Genomic DNA, 21,675 nt, shown 5'->3' on the forward strand with positions numbered 1-21,675 from the left:
TCTGAAGCCAGCCCAGTGCAAAGGCAATCTGCATTCCAGGCATGCTCTGAAAGCATGCCGAAGGCTGCAGTAGTAGCTACAAAATCCAATTCCATCCATTTCTTCTGGCACAACTTCAGTTTCCCTGATCTGGGGAGTAAATCTGCCCTACTAGACCTGCCAGGAGCCTTGCTTTTGCAGTTCCTCTCAGATCTATTTTGTCATCTGTTGTGATTCTGGAGAGGACCTGTGCTCTCCACCACAACACACTCCAGATCTGAAGTCCAGGATGCCAGCACAGGGCTTCTCTAGGCTGTCAGTGGTTCCCATGCAGTTCATACACATAAGAATGCACAGCTGATTGTGAAAATAAAAAGGGTTTGAGTGAGGAAGCTTATTTCAAAGTACAACAGAAACCTGGACTGCTATCCTGTACCAACTACTCCCAAAGTAACAAGAACCACTGCTTCCTGTGACACTTCCCATGTAAACGCCACTGGATCCAGTGTTTTCACGCTACTATGCTGTCAGCAAGTCTTTGGTTTTTATCTTTGTTTGTTTTTGTTTCCAGTCTCTAACATCTGCTGTCCCTTCCATGGACAACACAACGAGACATTGCAGAAAACCTGCGACCGTGTCAGGACTTGCCTGACGTACGTCTCTAAAATGTTTCTCTTCCCTTGATTCCCACAGACTGCATTCCCAGTCACAGGCAAGGACTGTTTTCAGGGAGGCTGAGGTTCCCTTGCAGGAACACAGCACAGAGTGTACCTTGGCTCACATCTAAGCTGCGAGAAAGCTCAAAGCACCTGCTTGTCTGGAAGAGCTAGCCTCGAGGGCCCAGGCTCCTGTCACTCTGAGTTTGAGAAAGGAGAAGCAGCAACTGGAAGCAGCAGGCTCCACTGCAGCTCTGGCTATTGCTGGGGGAAAGGAAGCCAGAAAGAGAGGAACTCCCTTGTGATGAGTTGGTTCTGGCTCCCAGCATCGTCAGCATGGAACATGGAACAAGGGAGACTCCCATGTAATGAATCTCCTCCAGTTGCCAACGGTGAGCAAAGGAGCTTGGAATGAGTGACCTCCCCGTGCAATGAGGTAACACCACCTCCTAATGAGGAAGGGCAGGAGATGCCTTCTAGAATGAGAGAGAACCTGCCAGGAGGATATAATAAAACAGGGCATTTCCCTGCCAGAACAACAGAGCATAGAGGAGCTCTCATTACATCATTAAAGCAGGGCACACTGCCAAACCGCCCACAGCCCTTTCAGAAACCATGCCCCACCTTGCAGGCCATTCCAGAAACATGCCTTCTCTGAGAGAGGTGGCTCCATCCTGTTCCTTTCTGCCCAGCCCTGTCTGCATATCTGTCAGGGCACAGTACCTGCAGTGAAAATCTGTGCAGCTACTGCCAGGAAGGCATCCGTCACCACCGTCTCCGAGTGCAGTGAGATGTTCAATTGGCGGGCGATATTCCGGTAGACGTTGGGGCGAATGTATTCCAGCTCATCCCCTGGAAACAAACAGTCAGGAGTCAGCATGCAGAACATCAACTCCTGCTTTCGCTGTGTAGGAATTACATCTGGGGCCACCCCATGTATCCCTCCAGCCAAAGAGACTTAACCCCAGCTCCACCTTATTTTAAACAGGCAGCAGAGTGTTTAGGGTCATTTAGATGCAACTCCCTGCCAACTGCACCCCGTTTTCCTAATATCTCCTGTGCCCGAGACTTCTAAAGGGAATGGGGACAGGCAGTGGCCCTCTACCAGTGGTGTGCCTGCAGTAATTCCCAATATAATGTTCCTGGGCTGGCTGCCTGCCTTTCCTCCAGCACAGGAGACAGGCTTCAGATAAGCAAAGCCATCTCATTTTTCTTCAGAAATGAAAAAAAGGCACATACACTTATGTCAGCTTTTGAGAGATACGCCCTTTCTCAACACCCCATCAGACACGAACAAAAAAGCCTTGAGATGAGAACAACTCAAGAATGCTGGAGACTGATGAAAGCCAAGGATCCACCCAGAGCTGCAGAACATTAATTGAGCAAAGAGAATATCCGCTCAGCTATTTTACGCTCACACAGGCACCGACTGACGATCTGGAGTTCTTTCTTTCCTCCAAAAGGTTAAAGAGATGTTCATTTGCCTGGCTGACTCCTCAGCAACAAGGTTCCTGACACACACAGAGACATGTGCTTTAACCTGCAGGTTGTTTTCTCCCCAGCTGGGAAGCGGCTGGAGGTGTTAGGCTAGCCTGAAGACCCAGAAGGAAATACCAAGGACAAGCAGAGAACCTCCTCCCAATCATTTGAGCTATGGAGCTTGGGCAACAGCAGTAAAGCTTTTCCTCTGTAGCAAAACAAACAATTTTTGAGTAGTAGAATTAATAAAGTCCATTTTCCAATGGATTTATCCCTCTGTAGGGGTTCACAGATATTTAATGAGGGCTGTGCAGCTGCTCTAGGAACATTACACAATGCAAACATCGCACGGGACAAACGCCCTTTGTGCATGGAGGCCATTTAGAAGGCCACTGCGTCCTTCTCCTGCGTGAGGGTGCTCTTGAGCACCCAGGGGAAGAGGAGAGCTGTCACAACAGCTTTACATCCCACTGCAAGACTCAGATGACTTGCCCCAATCAGAGGGCAACTGATCATCCTGAAAATTACATTTAGATGGGAACTGAAAAGGAAGGTGCCGCCCCAATCAGGAGCTTGTTACAGAGTCATTAGCTACTGATCCTTAATTCATTTAACGTGCCCTCAGCACAGCACGGTCAAAGCCCAGCTCTACAGAATTCCACAGACCAGCTCTCCACATCCTCTGTGCATGCCGGATTGTCCCACACAATCTGATAGCTAAAGGAAACCCTGCCAACACATGGTCAGCCCTGATAAGAGGAAACAGTACTTGCACTACTCAACAGCTGTTTTCTCCTCACAGGGAGCACACAGGCTTCCCTGTAAATGCGAGGAAACGGGGATAGCCCTGCCCCTGGTAGAGGGAGGCAAGGGAGGCTGGGATCAGCACCTGGCCATACCATTAGGTTTTAGCACCTCTGACTCATTAATTGCACTAATTAGCTGCTAAGCCTCCCTGAGCTGATGGGCTCTTGCTCCCCAAGATTTTGCAACTGCACCACCTGTGCCCAGCACCTCTGCTAGCCCACCAGCCAGTTCATCAGACTCTCTACTGCCCTGGCACATGCAAGAGGGCTAGGAAATACTCTGACTGCCCATTTCCCCAGGCTTCTCACCACTATCATGGAGAAAAAACTGGTCTGGCTTGTTGCACTGCTTAGTAAGCAGCTAAGGACTACTGCTCCTGGCAGGTGGCTGGATACCACTCAGCCTTGTACTGGTTTATAGCCACAAAGGGGAAAAGAAAGGGACAAGCCATGTGGCAGGTGGCATTTCTGAACAAAGAGTTCAGAAACAACTCTTCATCCTAATAAGGAGGACTGCTCACCCTTCTTGTTGCATGGGTACCACATGGCGCTCTCCAGATTTGCTCAGAGAAGGCGCCAAGTTCTTGGGACTATCAGCCAAATCTTTCCATCTGGACACGAATAAGTAACAGGAGAGCCATCCAGAAGACGCCTTCAGATCCAGTCTGCCACCTGCTTGCCCTTTAACATGCTCTTGGCCACCCACAGAAGATCTGGTTGAAAGCAAACAAATCTCAACCCCCCAACCCAAGCAGAGAAGTAGTGGGGGACAAAAAGGCAGTGAGATTGACAGAAGAACAAAAAAAAAACCAAAGATGAAACAGCCACTGAAAACAAAAATAGAAGTAAAGTCAGCATAGGAGAGAAAAAGTTAAAAAGAATGAATGAAAAAAAAAAAAAAAGTCAGTCAAAAGATAAACAACTATGCCTTAAAAAGAAATCTGGGATAGTATCAAACAGAAGTAGAAAGAAAGGAGAGCAAGTGGGGAGACCAGTCTGGTCCTGAGCTGGGTAGGCCAGCTAAAGGTTACTTCACCAGACTTATCTGAACTTGGGTGTAATTAAATCAGATGCAAATGCTAGCGGTAGTTTCCAAGCCAGATGTGAACTAATATACCAGCCTGCAGGCAAAGAGGGATGTTGGAAGCAGCTTCCAAGAATGAGGGTGTTGGGATCCCAAAAGACAAATGGCTACACTTGAGCACGCAGGAGGCTAAAACCTAAAGCAGAACACCAGGCAACTGTCAGCATTTAGAAGGTGCTCCTGGCACAAGCACAACTCCAGAGTATGTCTTCGTGTAGCAGCCTACAGAAATAACCTTCACATCGCTCTCCCTGCAGCCCTGGCAGTCACCGGGCCATGAGGGAGGCTGGCGGGTTTGGGCACTGAACGGCAGTGTGTGCCAGGCAACATCAGCCAGCTCCTCCTTGCTCCAACAAAAAGCAAGAAGACTCGTGTCTTGCTGAACGATTAAGGTAGGCAAAGGAAAATTAAACACACTGTCAACACACCGTTGTTGAAAAGCAGCTTTTATAAAATCTGCAGCGCACATGGTCTAAGCAACTACCCCCAAATTAAACGTCCTTGGAGCTGGGTGAGCACCTGATGAAGCCCAAGTCTAGAGGCAGCAGTACTCTACCAGATGCCAGCTTGGGTTGCGTCACGGCAGCCAAGTCACCTGTGTCTGGAGAAACCACTGCAAGACCTGGTAAAATGCCAAGCTGAGAAAGACTACTGAAACTACTGCGAAAACTGTTACACAGCTGGAGTCTTACGCAGATAAAATGAGTTTGCTGTTGGGCTTTCTTGGACTGCATCATGCTTTTAAGTTGTTGCAAGTCCTTAGGAAAAAAGTAGCCCTGCAGAAAAACCGTGCTGAGCAGTGCTCCAGGGGAACAAGGAAACACAAGTAAAGGAGCTGTTTAGAGAAGATCACCGAAAACAAACCTACATTCCCAAAGCAGAGAAGAAAAACCTCTGTATCATCACATGAAAAGCCTCTTGGCACTCATCAGCTCCAGAAATCTTAGTCTGGTCTAAATTGCTCCATATAGTTTCAGTTCCCACCCATTCCCGCAGAGACGTACCTAGTCGCAGCAGTATGGTGGACACCTCAGCCAGCTTACCACCAGGCACAGGTGCATTGTACTCAGGTTTGCTCCAGCTGACGCCCGCTCGAACTAGCCTGGAATTTATGTAGTCTCTGCAGAGAGCCTTGGCTTGGGACACAAGCTCCTTGTCAGTGGGAGACCTGTCAAAAACCTCCATCACCTCTGCAGCAAAGACTGAGGAACGGCGTAGCATTTCCATCCTGGGCTGCTGAACCCACAGCTCAGCACACACTTGCTGGAAGGCTGACCCGATGCCTTAGACGAGAATCTGCAGGAGCTGTGTAGTAATCCTCTGGGCTCTTGGTTTGTCACAGCTCCCAGCAGCTGTTCTCAGAAGGCCAGTTTTTCATTTTACCTGGTGAATACAGGCATCTGTTAGTCCTCTAGCATTGCAAAGATGAAAACCAGAAGCCCAAGTATTATACCTTACAGTTACACTGAAGTCAGTAGTATCATATTTGCAAAACATCTGTCTCGGTGCATCTTACAGACAAGGGGCAAAGTCTTCTGCCTTTCAGCCACTCTGACTTTCACTGTGGCAGCATGACCCACAGAAGAGCTGCAGTTTTGAACTATCAGGGTGTTTCCTCTTTTCCAGTTCAGATTAAGCAGTCCTAGAATTACCCTTTCAAGAGACTAGATGGCTGGAGCACAGAAACAATTCATAGAATGTGTAGACAATCTCAGCTTGTTTCAATTAAACTGGAAAAAAAAAAAAGAAACCCAAATACCAGCTACAGTAACCTCAATCAGATGTCAACAGACATTCCAGCTCAGTAGGTCATGGATCTTTCTGAAGAAACGGCACTATTGTGAGAACAGGGGAACAGGAGCATTTGAAATGTCTCAATGGACAGTTTACCACATTCTCAGTTTAGGTTTTGGTTCTGGCACTCTTTTTCCTCTCTTTTTTTGTTTTTTTAAAAAAGCAACATGCATACTACTTCTTGAAAACCTTTAGCAATAGTAGAGACAGCAAAACAGGAAAAACAGATTTTTAAAAAGTTTTCAGGTGTGAATGCTTAAAGAGAAAATTCAAAATTTCTTTAGAGGCACCTGAATTCATCTGCTGATCTGACTTTTCAACCTAGTGCTGCTTTTGAAGTCAGAGTCAGACCAGCCTTTACTCAGAAGGTAGTAAATGTATTTTTCAGTCCCTAGTTTTAGACATCTACTTACAATAACGATTTTCAAACAAAATAAAGCCAGTTATTTTTGTTTGTCCCAATCAAAAATATATTTACCTCTCATGTTGCACTTTTTCCCTCTCAGTGATTTCTTTTTGGGTTTGGTTTCATGTTTCTTTGGAAGAGCTGCATCAATGAACCCCTGGTTTAGGCTTCATAGAATACTGTCACACTTCTCCGGAGAGCACCAGCCTTCTCCGCAGGGCCTCCTTCCCCATCTCTGTCAGCCTCGCATCCCGGCTGCGCTCCACCGGGATCCTGGGGGCTTGCTCTGCTGCTTTTAAGGGGCCCAGGCGGCAGAGGGGAGCTTCTAGCTTTAGCCTTGTAAGGAAGATGAAATAACCGGGAGGTGGGGTTGCTAGAGCCAGAGAGCAGCGCTTTCTCCTCCCCTTTCTTCTCTCTTAAGGAGGTTCTCTGTTGTTCTGCTCCCAGTTCAAGGACTCGTCTTCGGGGTGAGGGCAGGAGCATCATTTCTGGACCAAGTTGCCCCATGTAAGAGACAGGATGAACGCACCGCTGAAACAGAAATAGCTCCTGGTGAATTCCGGCGGCGGCTTGTGCAGAATCGATGTTGGCTGGTCGTTTTCAGATGGTAGCTGAGTTGGGGAACTGCGGGATGTCATATATCAATGGTGGTCATGCCAGTTCAATCTGAAATGATGGAGCTGATTAAGAGAGAGAGCTACAGCTCCGGGCCAAAGCAAAGAAAAACAAAACCAAAACTAAAACAAAACAAACCGGTTTGCTGATAGGAAATAGTTTGTCCAGAATGAAGTATTTTGGAGGAACACATCCATTTCATCTCAGTGTGTTAAGAAAACTAACAGAAAAAGTTTAAGGAAAACATTTCAGTTAGTTCCAATATACTTAGAAATTAATTTCAACATCAACTTCTTGTTGCAACATTATTGTTTTAATGCCACAATGCTCAACTTTTTTCCCCATATGTGTGTGATATCATTTCAACTCTATAGACCACTCATAAATGTTGGCTTTCTGTGTTATGATTTGAAACAAAAGAAGTTTCAGAAATAGCAGTTTCCTACAGACAATAAATTCTACCAGCCCAGACACAGATTCTCCCCAACAATTTGTAGATTCAGGGCTGTCTACGTGGTGTGTTCAAAACACAGCCTTTCGTAAAGGAGGTCAGAAGCAAGAGGTTGCCTTCTCTTGCTTGTCACCTTTGAGAAAAGAGAGGCAAGTACACCTCTCCAAGGTATCGATCACCAAAAACCCCAAGCACAACTTGCACCCCTGCCAGGCTCAAAACTGAGCGATAAAAAGGAACAAATGAACTGCATGAAAAAGCCTTGTTATAGAGTGTATCAAATCCTCTGGCCAGCATCCAACACACAACTCACATACAGGCTTAACACAGAGCTTATGTTCTGGTCTGCTATTAACTGGATCTCTGGAGAGTGCTTGGCTGCGTTGGGAAGGGGACTGCAGGAAAGGCTGTGCTCCCTCCGGTGACAGATCCTCTTTTTGACCTGGCTTCTTCTGGGAAAAGAGCAGGGGTAAGGAGAGGTACGTGTCTGCAGCAGTAGTCAGCTGGGGACTCCTGGCCTAGCCTGATATGATTGTGTTAAGATGGCAATAGTGACTGTGCATCTCCAGCACCAGAAGTATTTCCTCAAAGACTCCCTCAGAAATTTGTTTTATCCACTAGCCTTCCACAAATTTAAATACAGTCGCTACAGACAGAGGCCCATCCCTGAATCAAGACTCCAGCAATCCTGTGCTACTGCCCATCCCTAACCCACGCCGTCTCTGCAGAGTGCTCCCAATGGTCTCTTAGAAAATCATATTTTTGCCTTTGCAACTCTAATGGCTGAAAAAATCATTAAAAATTATACTTTAGCTTCCTGCAGCATCTGACAGCTTGAAACAGTAGTCCTATTCAAACTGTGCCTGTTCAGTAGAGCTCTGAAACAAAGATGAGTGCTTAAATACAGTATTGCTTAACTAATGATAATGTTTCCCAGAATTCTGGCAAATAGAGAAGTGCCAGAGTGCCTTCTAGCTCTCTGTGGGTGCCAAACCCATCCCATGTGCTCCCTGCCCCACTGTCACAGCATGCAGCACCCCCTCAACTTCCACTCTCCAGCAAAGGCACAAAAACTGGAAACATGAAGGCTGTGGATAATAAACCAAACTCTGTACTAAAAGAAAAGAACAGTGCATGGTATTCTACCTATATTATTTACAAAATAAAAGTACAGCTTCACACTGAAAGACACCTCTATATGTAAAAATAGATGAAACCGCAGGATACAGAGCTCAGCTGACCACAAAAGATCAGGGTGTTACAATCCCAGGAGCTGCCAGTGCAGTCTGAGTCCCTTTTTCCACAGTATGGTTAGACTACAACACTTACAGGCTAGATCTACACTGGCTGTGGCAAAGCAGTATCATGAAACAGGGCAGAAACAGCTTCTATCACCCAAAACCACTGTTCCCAGTGTAGCTATTACTGGCATGACAGTGTTCTGGCTGGAACAACAGGCTCCACATCACAGCTCCTGCCTACCTCCGATGAGGTGACCAAAAGAGCTTGGAGCATTCATTTAGTAAAACCAGGGAACCACAGAGATACGACTGCATTTTCTAAGTACATCAAGTGGAAGCAAATCCTGGAGAAAGCACATCAGCGAGAACACGGCGATAATCTGAACGTGGACAACTTACACTCAGTATTATCTAGGTTAACCATTAGTGAAGTCATTCTCTGAAATAGCCTCTTAACAGAGACAGTGGAACCAAATATTTAATTGTGAGCACACTGAGCTTGTGAAAGGGTCTGCAGATACAGTTTCCTGCAATAGCACGAGAATAACCCCGAGTGCCCCAGGAGGTCATTCCCAGCCTTGCGTTCACACAGCCCGGTTTCTATCGGAGGTGTTGCTTTGTTTCACCTCACAGTGCTAATCCCAGACACTTCACACAGCCCACAACAACTGCAGCAGAACCTACGCACTGTAGCACATAGATCCAATGACCTGAAACATCTGCAGATTATGGACTTAGAGAAGCAGGGGGGTGCCAGGGACACACAGTTAATAGCCAGAGAGCCTGGGAACCAACCCTGCCAGCCCCTGCCTGCTACAAGAGGTTTCCCTTCAGAGGGAAAATGCTCTGCCAAAAAAAAACCAAAAACCACTGGCACTGTAACCAGACCGAAAGCCAAAGCCTTCTACCAAACCATCCCTGAACCTTCTTCTGCATTATCTCACCCAGTTTTAACACACCATCTTCTCCCCACTGCCTCTTCCTGTCTGATTTTTGCAACAATACTTCAATTTGTGTTTGTGAAGTTATCACTTACCACTGCAAAAACACCGATGACGTCAGGCTTTAGGTTGCAAAGCCATACAGGAGGAACAGGAGAAGAAACACTTCTTTTTATATAGAAATACTTTGCCAGCTACAATAGGAAAACAATACATGGAAGTAGCAGCTTAATGAGATACAAGCAAAACACTGAGGCTTTTTGAACCTTTTTCTCATTTCTGAAGGGCTTGATTCAAAGCCTCCAGAAAATGAAGCAGTTACTTGTATGACTTGCACGATGGGATCACCCTGGAGCACCTTTCCTGGAGCAGGATTTTGCAGTGCCCAGCATCATGCACCACAGTGAACTTACCTTTTATAGCCTTTAGATGGTTCTCCTTCATGAGGCTATGGGTCTAGTGACTTAAACACATCAAGTTTAGCAACCAATCATTACTTAAGGTAGATTATCACTGATACCCCATGTTTTCCTCTCTGAACCCACTGCCATGCTCACTGTCACTGCAGAGACAGCTTCCTTGTTGTAAGTACATTCTGACAATGGCAGAACAAAGATTTGGTGAACTCCAGAACTGAGGTACAAACACAGCGAAGCGGAAGCTATAGCATGAATTTAATGTCAGCAAGTAGTCCTATCAGTAAAAACGAAGAACATCTCTATCATTATTCCTGAGTCTTATTCTGAAATGTTGCCTGAGAAGAGTTTAACCAGCCTTTGCTACCAGATACCAAGCCAGTGGCTGCCCACTGTAAAATAGCAGCTTCTAGTGAAATCTAGGGCTTTGATGAGGCTGCGTCATCAGCTTAATAACCTAATTGAATAGATGTAACTGTTTTGTTTGCTTCCTGTCCTCTAATTTGCTTCAAAGTGACACATTTTACTGAGTGGATCATCTAATAAGCCAAGAAGGCACTAGACACAGAGAAGAAATAAGAAGTTTTAAGTTGTTCAACAGCTATAGCTTTGCTTTAAAACACAAATAAATTATTTACATACCATACTACCAAAATAGAAAAGGCAGAATACACCTCATGAGGTCACTAACCCCAAGATGGCAAAAAGGACTCTTCCCTTTCAAGTTCTAACCCACAAAGGCAGAGGAGGAGCCTTTGTCTCATTCTAGCAATTGGTCACCCACAAGGCTGGGAAATCAGTTCACACTTCCACACAGGAAACGCACACGTGGACAGGTGAAGACAGGCAGGTGCCTCTGCCTGCAATGATTCTGAAATCTTAAGAGCCTCAAGTGGGTGCAGGCACTTCTGCACTGGCTTGGCAGCATTTAAGAGCTCTGACACATTTATCTGCTCCTTCGAGTCACGTGCTGGGCACAGACATGTCCTACACGGGCAAATGGACTGCTAGATCTGATAACCACAAGGCAGGACTCTCTACCCTGCACACATCTTCATGTCCTAAACATGCTCCAAGGGATTTAGACTCAAATTTTGCACATCCAGAATGTAGCCCTACTTTTAATTAAACCCTTACTGACTTTCAGAAAGGCTCTTCAAGCTCTGCAGTCTTAGCCTCTACTGCTGGGCAGGGCAGCAACTATGCTTTTAAAAAAATCTGTCTTTTCAAGTTGTTAAGACAAGGGTGGGCTGATGTCTCTCTCCAGTCTGCACAGATTAAAATTCCAAGCACATGATTGCTTCACATGCAGTTGATTATGCCATGCAGCATTTTGGCCATTAGGATACACAGCACCACCCTGATGGCCAGCAAAGCATTTCTGCACACTCGATACACGCCAAGAGTTTGTGGAAGCATGTTGACAAAATTTTCTTCAAGATTGCTTTAGTTAGCAAGATGTAACCCTCTTACTCAGTGGGACAGTGTAGAGCTGTTTTTTTCAGCAGCAAGGTCAGCTAAAGCAACCTTCCCATCCAGCTGCTCATACCCATTCACAAATTGTCCTTCCTAATTGCACTGCTGTAATTTTGTGTTTGCTGGCACTGTGGACTGGTTCAGGAAGCTGGCTGGTTATTTTTCATCCGGATGCGATAAACCTTCCATCCAAAGCACATCTGCAGATAGTTGTATTAGTATGACCAAGGTAGCTACAAGAAGAAGGAGACAATTTCAGCTTTGGCATCAAGGCAAATGTCCATGAAACTACAGCACTAGCATTGCTTCTGCATACAAAAATGCAGCTGTGGTGATTTGGAGCTTCCTAGCCCACTGTAGAAGACAGAAACATTGACAGAAGGTAATCAACAAATCCTTCTCCAAGAGCAATGATTGCTTAGCACATCTGGGTTTCCCAGCACTTTAAAGATTACAGCTTTCATAGCTTCTGATGGAAGAGATTTTAACTAACAGAGAAAAAGAAAATAAGAAAAATAAAGAGAAAAGAGATGGCAACTTTTTGTTACCTGACATTGAGATGTCCAAATCAGGCATATACAATAGCCAGGACAAAAGCAATTCCTTCCCTCTGGCTGAAACATGAGCTTGATCAAGTAGGTGTCCAAAGCAAGGTTAACTTACTTTTGTTGACTTTGAATTCCATCATCTCCCTTGCTTCGACTGGAAACCTTTGGGCCAGAGTGTTTACGTGACTCTGAAAGGCAGCTGGGTGCAGTAGCTGCTGTTTGGGATGAGGTGATATATATGCCCACTCCTGCTCAAGGAAGAAGGAAAACCCCACCATCACTGTTAGTGGTCCCTTCCTAGGCTCCACAGAGCATCCCGGTTATTTTTCCAGGCTCTCAGGAAAGATCTGCTACAGGTCTTGGAAGCTCTTGGTGCTCTGCTTCTTGCCCAGCCTGCACATCTCCTCCAGTGCATCAGACTCCAGCATTGTGCATCGGCATGACAACAGCAAGTATCCGGACAGATGTTAAAAGACACTGCCAAAGATGCCCAGGGTGGACCCACCTCAAAGTGATTCAAGTCAATTTTAATCACATTTAAGAATCAGCAAGCAGGAAGTCTTGTTTGAGGTCACTGATTTTAATTGGGGTTTATACTTGTTTCTAAGAGAGGGCGAGTCTCAGACTTGCAGGAATTAAGACCTGTTTATTTGCATCTGAACACAGCTCACTGCTGTGGGTTTTTTTCCTCAGCTCAGTGCTATGGGTTTTTTTCCTCGGCTATAAAGGAGGAAAATGATGTGTATTTAAATAATACTACAGATGATACAAATCCAAAATCTGAATGTGTCTAGGGTGTTTTCTACTTAGCAGGCTATTTTCACTTCATGTTGCTAGTGTATGCCTCCTTGAACATTCATACAAACACAATTTAAAAAACAGAAATAAAATAATGTCTTTATGTGCTAAATTAAACTAGCAAACATGAAGCTGAAGAGGTTTTTAGAATGCAGAAAAGCACTCGAGACAAAAAAAAAACCAAACCTCACAACACCACGGGACACTTATTATTCAGGTACTGAACTGAGTCAACTGTTGAAATTAATAAGCAGCTTGAGACCAACAGACTTTTCTGGGGATGAAGTCAAAACTTCAGAGAAGGTGTAAACTCAGAGAAGTCTTTCTTATTGAGCCAGCTCAGTTTGTAATTTGATTATGAGGAGCCAGAAAGGTAAGGGAAAAAAAATTAAATTAAAAAATCTACTACACAGTGGGCAAGACGAGTTACTTTTCACAAGAAGCCTGAAGAAGAACCTCAACATAAGCAATGTTGGTTGCCTGTATTTTGCACGACACTCACATATCACTCTGCTGTGCTTTACATCACTTCAGAATTTCAACAGAGAGCTCACAGCTCTAATATTTTTGCTTTACAGCAAAGAAAAGGCTTAAATTGGACTCATTATTTTAAGGGTCTTTGCTAATCTAAATTACTCTATGAAATTTTTACATGAATAAGTGAGAACTTGCACTGAAAGTTCCCTTTAACATTGCAGAAATTTCACCTGAGGAAGGTGCACGTGAACTGGCAATAAAAGTGCAGCATCCCACAGCTCATACAGGAGAGAAACATCAGCAATACTCTAGCCAGCTTCAATCTGAAGTCACTCAGCAGCAAGGAGGAGGTTAATCAGTGAAACTAGAATTAGGGGAAGTGTTTTCAAAGAACAAAGTAGAAATACATAAAACTGCAGTTCTGGGGAAGAGAGGTGTCTCATTCAAGTGACTAGTTTCAGCTGAAGTGTGCAGTTATTACAGTAACCCTAAGTGAAGGGTTAGTGGTTGTAAGGGAGTGAGTCAGTGTTGTTCGGCATCAATCTGCATGGCAAAAAATAACACAGACACAATCAGATCATACATTTAAGAAGAGCTGTATTGGAGAGGAGCAAGCAATGCAAGAAACCCTCCCAGCGAGCTTTCCGCTACAGGCAAGGCTCTGGGAGCAGCAAAGCACATCTCTCGCAGCCCTCGTGAGGAAGACAGGCAGCCACTGCGCTGTCTTGTACGCTTCCTGCCAAACCTTTGTTGTATAAGGGAGAGAGGTGCCCCTCTGGTAGAAATCGCAAAGTAGGGCAGATGTACAGCGTGAGTCATTTAACAGATACAGCTTCTTGATTTAAAAGAAGTAGATGATGCTCATCTGAGTTATCAGAGCAAAATCAGCTTCAGACAGACCTGCACGGGGTCTATGCCCTATTTCTCTTGCACACTCCCAAAGCACATTTTCACTGAAGGTCTGATTTATCATTTCCTGGTAACCACAAACCAGTTTCTCTGGACAGAAGTCAAAGCAGCATAAAATTTCTTGCTGGCACTAACATACATACCGCATTTTCTTAGGCGAAATACAGTCTTTGTGATTTAAGGAGAACTTCAGTTCTAGAAGCAGCCAGTAGACCAGGCTACTGCAGTGTGAGACTGATTAAGTGATTTACGTAAACTGTGACTGAACGTTGCAGAAACTCATGTGATAGAGCTGTTAATGGTAGCTTCGGTCCAGACAGCAGCGGCCAAGGAAGTTTTCATTAATAGACATAAGTTTGATGCTCTCATCAGAAAGAGGCACAAAAGAGCAGGTAGGTTGTTTTAAAAGAGGACAGAAAAAGCTTTTCAGAATTAAAATTCAAGCAACTATGCGCTCAGTCAGCTAACTCTGCATCTTCCTGTTTACAAATGTTTCTGGACAAATATGAGCAAAGAGGAGTCCTTCCTTAACAAAACATGGATTGCTCATTTTCCCTTCCACAAGGCATCTCAACTGCACAGCATGGGAGTTCTTTCCTCCAAAGTACATGCATCCTAGTAATCAGGTTTTAGTTAGTGTTATATTTTAGTTTAAGAGCACAAAAAACATGTACTGATAAGAAAAAAATTCCATCAGCAAGGGAATAGCAGCCGTAAAGTCACCTGGGGAGAGAAAGAAGCGTTTTTTTCTCTGTAAGACCTTGCACACTGAACTCAGACTCAGGGATCAGCACCACAATGGGTTTACTCCACTGGAGAAACCGTGGTTCTCAGCACACAAATTAAACCGTGCGTTTCCTTTCCAAGGAAATGGCTCCCACGCATTGGAGCTGTCCTCACAAAGCAGGTCAGCTCCGACAGTAAAAGCTTCAGAAAGATGCAGAGCAAGCTCCACAGAGGAAAGCTTGAATGCAAAAGGGGTCAGAGGCGTCTCAGAAGAACGAGTTAAGCTGTCATTCTGAATTGCAGCGGTCCTTGCAAACACAAGTATGACCACACTGCGGTTTTATAAGAATTATAGCCGAGTACTCCTGTTCCTAGTTTGGACACAGGTGAGAAAGCATGCATTTGGCCGACATGCACAGGCAATAGGCAGGCAATTAAAACAATCTTCTTTCCTCCAGCAGTTCTGGATACTACCACCTCTTTCTCCTCATTTTTCTGCATGGAGAGCTTCAAATGGATTCAACCACATTTAGTGGCTCCAGTTCAAAAGCAGGTAGGTAACTAACTGAAGCATAATGTCATGCTACCAGTTTCAGTAGAGCATTTGTTCTCTGTTTCAAGGAGCACCTACGCTGATTTCCATAAATATTCCGTGGTTCCAGACAGGACTCTCTCTCAAAGTCTTCAGCGAGTGCCAGGTCCACCTCCCAGACAAACGGTACTCCAGCACCTACCCTTGGTCACTCGATTAAACAGGGGTCCACCCACCCACCTGCATGCAACTTCAAGGGTAGTCAGAAGCAAAAATCTCTCCAAGAATGACATTAGCCACATCCATTCCTGCCTCAGCAGAGCACAGAGGTCTGCAAGAGCCCAGGATTCAGCTTCATCATCTTAAACTGTCTTCTGCCAGTAGACAGGAACATGGCTTGGAAGAACAAGTACTCCATGCTCTCGGCTTAGAAGAACCCTAGTTTAATTTAGGGATTAGTCACTGTGGGAAGCAAAGGCATGCTGAGCCAACAGGAGAGTCAGCTGCACTTGGAGATTTACAGCTGCAAGCATCACTCTCCCCGATTCCACTTTGCCAGCAGAATTGGGAGATAAAGGCTCTTTTCTTTGCTGAACACTCAAGACAGCCTTTAGAGCCACAATATCAGCAGAAAGCAAGCCCTGTGCAGTCAATATTGCATGGTTTGTAGCAATAGTCTGAAAGCAGGAACGAGAGTACTTTAGCTTTAACAGTCTGCTGCCATCTCACAAGCAGGGATCTCATGAAGAGCTATCATCAAAGCCAAGTGGGTTTCTACAATATCAGCTCAGTCTGATCTGTCTTGGAAGGGTATGGATTCCTCTTTGAATTCCCCCTTCCATTCCTACAACGAGCCAGGTTTAAGACCCAGAGCAGTACATTACTGCCAAAACGATTGCTTTACACTCATCAGTAGCTGTGATGCACCCAGGTACAGCAGAACTAATTAGCTCTATGCCTCACACCAAAGGGAGGAGCAATTTCGATTTACAGCAGTCTCTGCTACTAGTGTGCTTTGCTAAATTCAGGTAAGACACTTACTGTTGCAATTCAAAACTTTCACCAAAAAGAAAGGTGAGTGGGGACAACATCCCCATTTAAAACTGTCAATGTAGCTTGCAAGTTCAAGCAGAGGCTGTTTTGGCATGAGCTTGAGTAGCATCTTGCATACAGAGGCTCAGCGGCCAAGTCCAGACACAAACTACAAACCACGGCAAAGAGAAAAACTGCTGGTGAAGTCCAGCTCTTGCTTCTCTCTGTACAAGTTCATTATTTCCAAAAGCTCCATTTTGCACAGGGCAAAAGCACATACCTTGGGAAGGTGACAAATTCAAAAGGAACTTCTTGTCAGGAAGACAACTTTCCTTCTATTCTCATAGTGTTAATGCTTAACTGCATAATGCAGCAACAGTGCTTTTCCATGTCGCTGATCTCCAGAAGTACAACACAGAAAACCACTTCAGGCTCCCGGCATGCTAACAGAGCTGGAAATAGCTCCGCTCCGAACAAGCACTGCAGCACTGAGAGACTTATTTTGTTGCACTTCTTACAGTAAAGTTTTAACCCATCTATCCTGCTAAGTAACTCTACCTTCACGGAGAGCACTTAACACCTAGCACACCCTCTAAGGCAAACCGCTGTGCTCACAGCTCTACGCCAGGAACGCACCACCACTTTTCAGGGCTCTCCCTGTTTAAGGGGCCTAAGCTGGTGCTGCAAATAACGTCCCTTAATGACTCTACGGAGCAACACAGAAAGAGTTGAGGCACCAGACCCAGTGTCATCCAGCCACCATGTAACCCAGTCACTTAGCAGCTGTTTCCATCTGGACACACAGTCATGGTCACCCTCCGTGACACACACTCGTCCTGGTTTTGGCTGTCGTATTCTGGATTTAGTATGGGATTTGGGATGTGAAGAATGTTGATAATACACTGATGTTGTCAGTTGTTGCTAAGAGATAAGGACTTCTTCAGCTTCCCAGGTCTCGCTGATGTGCAGGTGCAGAAAGCTGGTCAGTTTGGGTCAGTACAGCCAGTACAGTTGACCCAAACTGGCCAGATAAAGTATCCCATACCCTAAACATCATGCTCAGTATATAAGGGGGGGGGCTGCTCAGGATTGTTTTGGGATCGCTTTTGGTTTCACTCCATGATTGCTGCTTGGGACGCAATCAGTTTCTCAAAAGGTACAGAACAACATAAATCTGGGTGTTTTGAGTAATTCATACAGAAAAATCTGAACCAATCATGAACACTTTCTTGGAAGAGTTTCATAAGCCAGAGCAGCTAAGATGTAGAGCAATATTGGTCATTGGGTGGTAAGAAATCGTGCATTGTTCCTTTTGTATATTTTATTATCAGCATTATTAATATTTATATTATTATCCCTTCCTTTGCTTTCCTAGTAAACTGTCTTTATCTCAATCCACAAGTTTTCTTTTCTTCCTGATTCTCTCCCGCATGCTCCTGGGGACTGAGAGGGTGAGCAGCTGCATGGTACTTGATTGCTGACAGGGGTTAAACCACAACAACACTTTACTCTCCGCTGTTTTACCCTCGCTGTGCCTGAATTGCTATTTTTGTACTCAAGGTAGACAAGGGAAACTGAACTAGACTTGGCCACGCAGCAGGAAACCTCAGAGTCCCAGGGTGGTGATGTAGCCACCTCCCTTCTTCTTTGCAAGTCAGAGATGCGTGCTTCAAAGCTGTGTGAACAGTATTGAGTTGCTGGCTTTGAGCACCACTTCATGCTCCGGCACGAAGGGCGGCGGAAGGGAGACAGCGTGACCCACGTGGGAAAGGAAAGCGTAGCACCCGATTAACGCGGATTTGTCAGGAGTGGGTGCTGCTACGTGCTGCCTTCCTCCAAGGAGCGTACGACTGCAATCCGCTGTTGCCACCTGGTGGCACCAACAAAAGAGCAACCCAGGTTTGCTTCCAAAACCGCTTACGACAAAAGCTCTCAGACAACACGGTTTGTCTGGCGAGGCCGCTGAAAGGGCTCTCCAGACCCACTGCCCGCGTTGGAGGGGGAGAACAGGGCGGAAAGCCCTGGGCTGCTGCAGGCTGAGCCAGCCCCAGGACTCAGACAACAGCACCAGGACCATGTCCTCATCTCAAACAGACTAGCTGCCACGCATCCCAAGGACCAGAGGACATCTCACAGCAGGCCATATCAAACCACTCTGCTCAGCTCGCTGAGGGACGTCTGCACACCCTCTCTGACAGCAGTGTCACAACCAGCTTCTCAAAAGGTACAGAACAACATAAATCTGTATGTAATTCATACAGAAAAATCTGAACCAACCATGAACACTTTCTTGTAAGAGTTTCATAAGCCAGAGCAGGTAAGATGCAGAGCAGTAGCTCTTGAGGTCCCTTCTTCATGGTTTGTTTTGGCCATAAACAGTTACAGCCCCAGGCCAGCCTGCAGATGCTCACCCGCATTCTTGTTTTTATCAGTTGGCTGGGCTCCAGGCTGACCCTCCTCAAGATGTCTCATCACACTTTTTTTTTCCTAGCAAAAAGAAGCAAAAAGAAAAAGCTGTGTTACTTTAATGGAACATTTAAGAACACATCCATCAAGTTTCTTACAACAACTATTCATGCTCTTCTCCGGACTCACAGAAACAGAGCCTGGTGTATCAGCTTACTGGGCAGAAGTTGTGAATGCCTCCACCAAGATTTCTCTGTTATGAAATAATTACATGGGTTATCTCAAGCAGTGTTTGTATTTTGCTGACAGTGTGGCACAACAGTTTTCTGAAATAATTACTTTTGTATAGAGAGAATATTAAGCAATTTTGAACCACTCATCTCTGACAAAGGCTCCTGTTCTGTGGACAGGAACAGAGCAGGCTTCACAGTCTGGCAAAACTTGACTTGGGAATGGGGACTGCAGCACAGCTTATTTTTAAGCAGCTTTCAGAATTGAGATGGGGTTGGGGGGGGAGGGCAGTCATTGAGCAGAAGACTTGTTTAAGCACTACTTTTTTGTCACCAGCTATTAACCTAATTTTTCTTTATCCTGGATGTTTATCCCTCTGCTTTAGCAGAAAGAACTAGAAAAGGGAGGAAAAAAATTAACTAAACCAGCTTATCCCCTTTAAAATAATACTTTAAAAAAAAGTTATTTCTTCTCTGTTGTGAGAAGAAACCCCAACAACATATGCAGAGGTCTTTGGTTTTTAGCCCCCACAGCATCCAGGCTTGGGCAGCCATACAGCACACACGGATGGCAAATACACATGTATGTATTTGACTCTTCCCTGCTCATAGTTTTTGATCAATTTTAATCAGCTTGGGAAAAGGAATAGGAACTCCCAAAGCACAAAGCTCCTACTAGTTTGTGAAGCAAAAAGTAAGGACAGGTAAGAACCTACAGCAGCACGGCTGGCTCTGCTCCTAGAGCTGCCTGCTCCATCAGCCATACCCACTTTCATGCCTGTCTGCTTTAGGAACAAGGTAATCCCTCGCACTACCCCAACAGACCCAGGAGGAGCTGCCTGCTTGCACTGATGGCCAGAGTCAGGAGGCAACACAGCCCAGCTTCCCAGGGCCTGGTGAAAGCTTTAACCCTAAATAGCAAGTGACAGACATTTTGTAGGCCTGGACACTCCAGCATGCGATTAACTCTCTGCTGCTTTCCTCTAGCCAAAATATTTCCTCTTTTGCACTTGCTTAGCTGGCTTTTTTAAAATATAGATCTCTTGCAGGCAGGGACTGGGTTTCTCTCTGTGGAGGTGCAGCTCTTAGCGCAACGCGCAGGTAGCCTGAGTGCTGAAGCAACAATTATATACGTATATATGTATATATATACATGTATACACAACTTGTAGTGTAATTGTTCTCTAATCACAATTGCTAATGTTAAAAAAAAAAAAGAGAGAGCGCAAGCTAGACTGCTAGGAATACAATTCTGACTGAAAAAGGCAACCAAGTAGCATAAGAAGACACTTCTATTTTCCTTTTGCTCCAGTGGATATATTCTGGGAATCAAATGGAGGTGGCGATGTGTGCCATCGACAGCCATGGAGGAGCCAGGGAAGCCTGCTTCTTCAGGATTAGCAATTTATTTTTGCACTCTTTGGAGCACATTAGTAACCCTCTCCTCACACAAGAAAGTCACAGAAATAACTGCCTTACCACAGAGCAAGTCACAGAAATAACTGCCTTACCACTCGGAGCTGAGTGGCTGGAGGACTGTGAAGAGGAAAGGGACCTGGGGGTGTTGGTTGATGCTCAGCTGAACATGAGCCAACAGTGTGCCCAGGTGGCCAAGAGGGCCAACGGCATCCTGGCCTGCATTAGAAATAGTGTGGCCAGCAGGAGCAGGGAGGTAATCATCCCCCTGTATTCGGCACTGGTGAGGCCGCACCTTGAGTATTGTGTTCAGTTTTGGGCCCCTCACTACAAGAAAGACATTGAAGCCCTGGAACGTGTCCAGAGAAGGGCAACAAAGCTGGTGAGGGGTCTGGAGCACAAGTCTTATGAGGAGCGGCTGAGAGAGTTGGGATTGTTTAGTCTGAAGAAGAGGAGGCTCAGGGGAGATCTCATTGCACTCTATAGCTTCCTGAAGGCAGGTTGTGATGAACAGGGGTTTGGCCTCTTCTTCCAGGCAACAAGCAGGACCCGAGGAAATGGCCACAAGCTGTACCAGAGGAGGTTTAGATTGGACTTGAGGAAAAACTTTTTCTCTCAAAGAGTGGTCAGGCACTGGAACGGCCTGCCCAGGGAGGTGGTGGAGTCTCCGTCCCTGGCAGTGTTCAAGAGGCGGCTTGATGAGAAGCTACAGGATATGGTTTAGTAGCTGTGGCAGCAATGGTAGTGGGAAGACGGTTGGACTAGATGATCTTATAGGTCCCATCCAACCATGTGATTCTATGATTCTATGATTCAATCATCTCCAGCCCTACACACACAACTTATCCAAAGGAAAGCGACCAGCTACTGACCTGTACATGGTTTCTTCTAGGTGACAACCAGACCACAATTCCCATGCAACCTCTCCTGCCTGCACATGGACCCTGTTGCTATGAGGCAGATGGTCCATGGGTCCCAAACAAGGATCACCTCCCCTCTCAGTCTTCTGTGCTTCTAGGTCAGCTCAAAAACAGCCGTCCAGCTTTTTCAATTTCTTTTAAGATCGGCCTGCAATGCTAATCACACCTGTTGATCACTTATTAAAAATTTACCATAAATTAAGCTGGCAAAACAAGTTAATTGCTGCTCCTCCCTGCAGTCATTAGTCCTGACACCTACCACTATGGGAGAGGTTAGTGAGACAGCTTTTTGGTGTATTTTCAGACTTAGCACATCAATTAACACAAACAATTTATT

At 45.4% G+C, this 21,675-nt stretch overlaps 1 protein-coding gene across 6 annotated transcripts in view; it reads right to left on the reverse strand.

The window, feature by feature from the left end:
- BOK (BCL2 family apoptosis regulator BOK) overlaps positions 1-18,848 on the reverse strand; it is a 32,302-nt gene extending 13,454 nt beyond the window's left edge. For 2 of the 6 annotated variants that reach the window (XM_086754839.1, XM_086754844.1), the window contains exons 1-4: positions 18,778-18,848; positions 6,277-7,039; positions 5,009-5,387; positions 1,359-1,487 (exon numbers count right to left, since the gene is read on the reverse strand). In XM_086754839.1, coding sequence (XP_086610965.1) covers positions 1,359-1,487; positions 5,009-5,231 — 352 coding nt within the window. In that variant the 5' untranslated portion in view covers positions 5,232-5,387; positions 6,277-7,039; positions 18,778-18,848. Of the gene's footprint in view, positions 1-1,358; positions 1,488-5,008; positions 5,388-5,457; positions 5,735-6,276; positions 7,040-18,777 lie in introns of all 6 variants that reach the window. The other 4 variants (XM_086754842.1, XM_086754841.1, XM_086754840.1 and 1 more) reach the window with 4 other exon arrangements.
- Between the last annotated feature and the right edge of the window lie 2,827 nt (positions 18,849-21,675).

This window comes from Chlamydotis macqueenii, chromosome 9, assembly GCF_036417535.1.
Source record: "Chlamydotis macqueenii isolate bChlMac1 chromosome 9, bChlMac1.mat, whole genome shotgun sequence".
NCBI classification, from domain to species: domain Eukaryota; kingdom Metazoa; phylum Chordata; class Aves; order Otidiformes; family Otididae; genus Chlamydotis; species Chlamydotis macqueenii.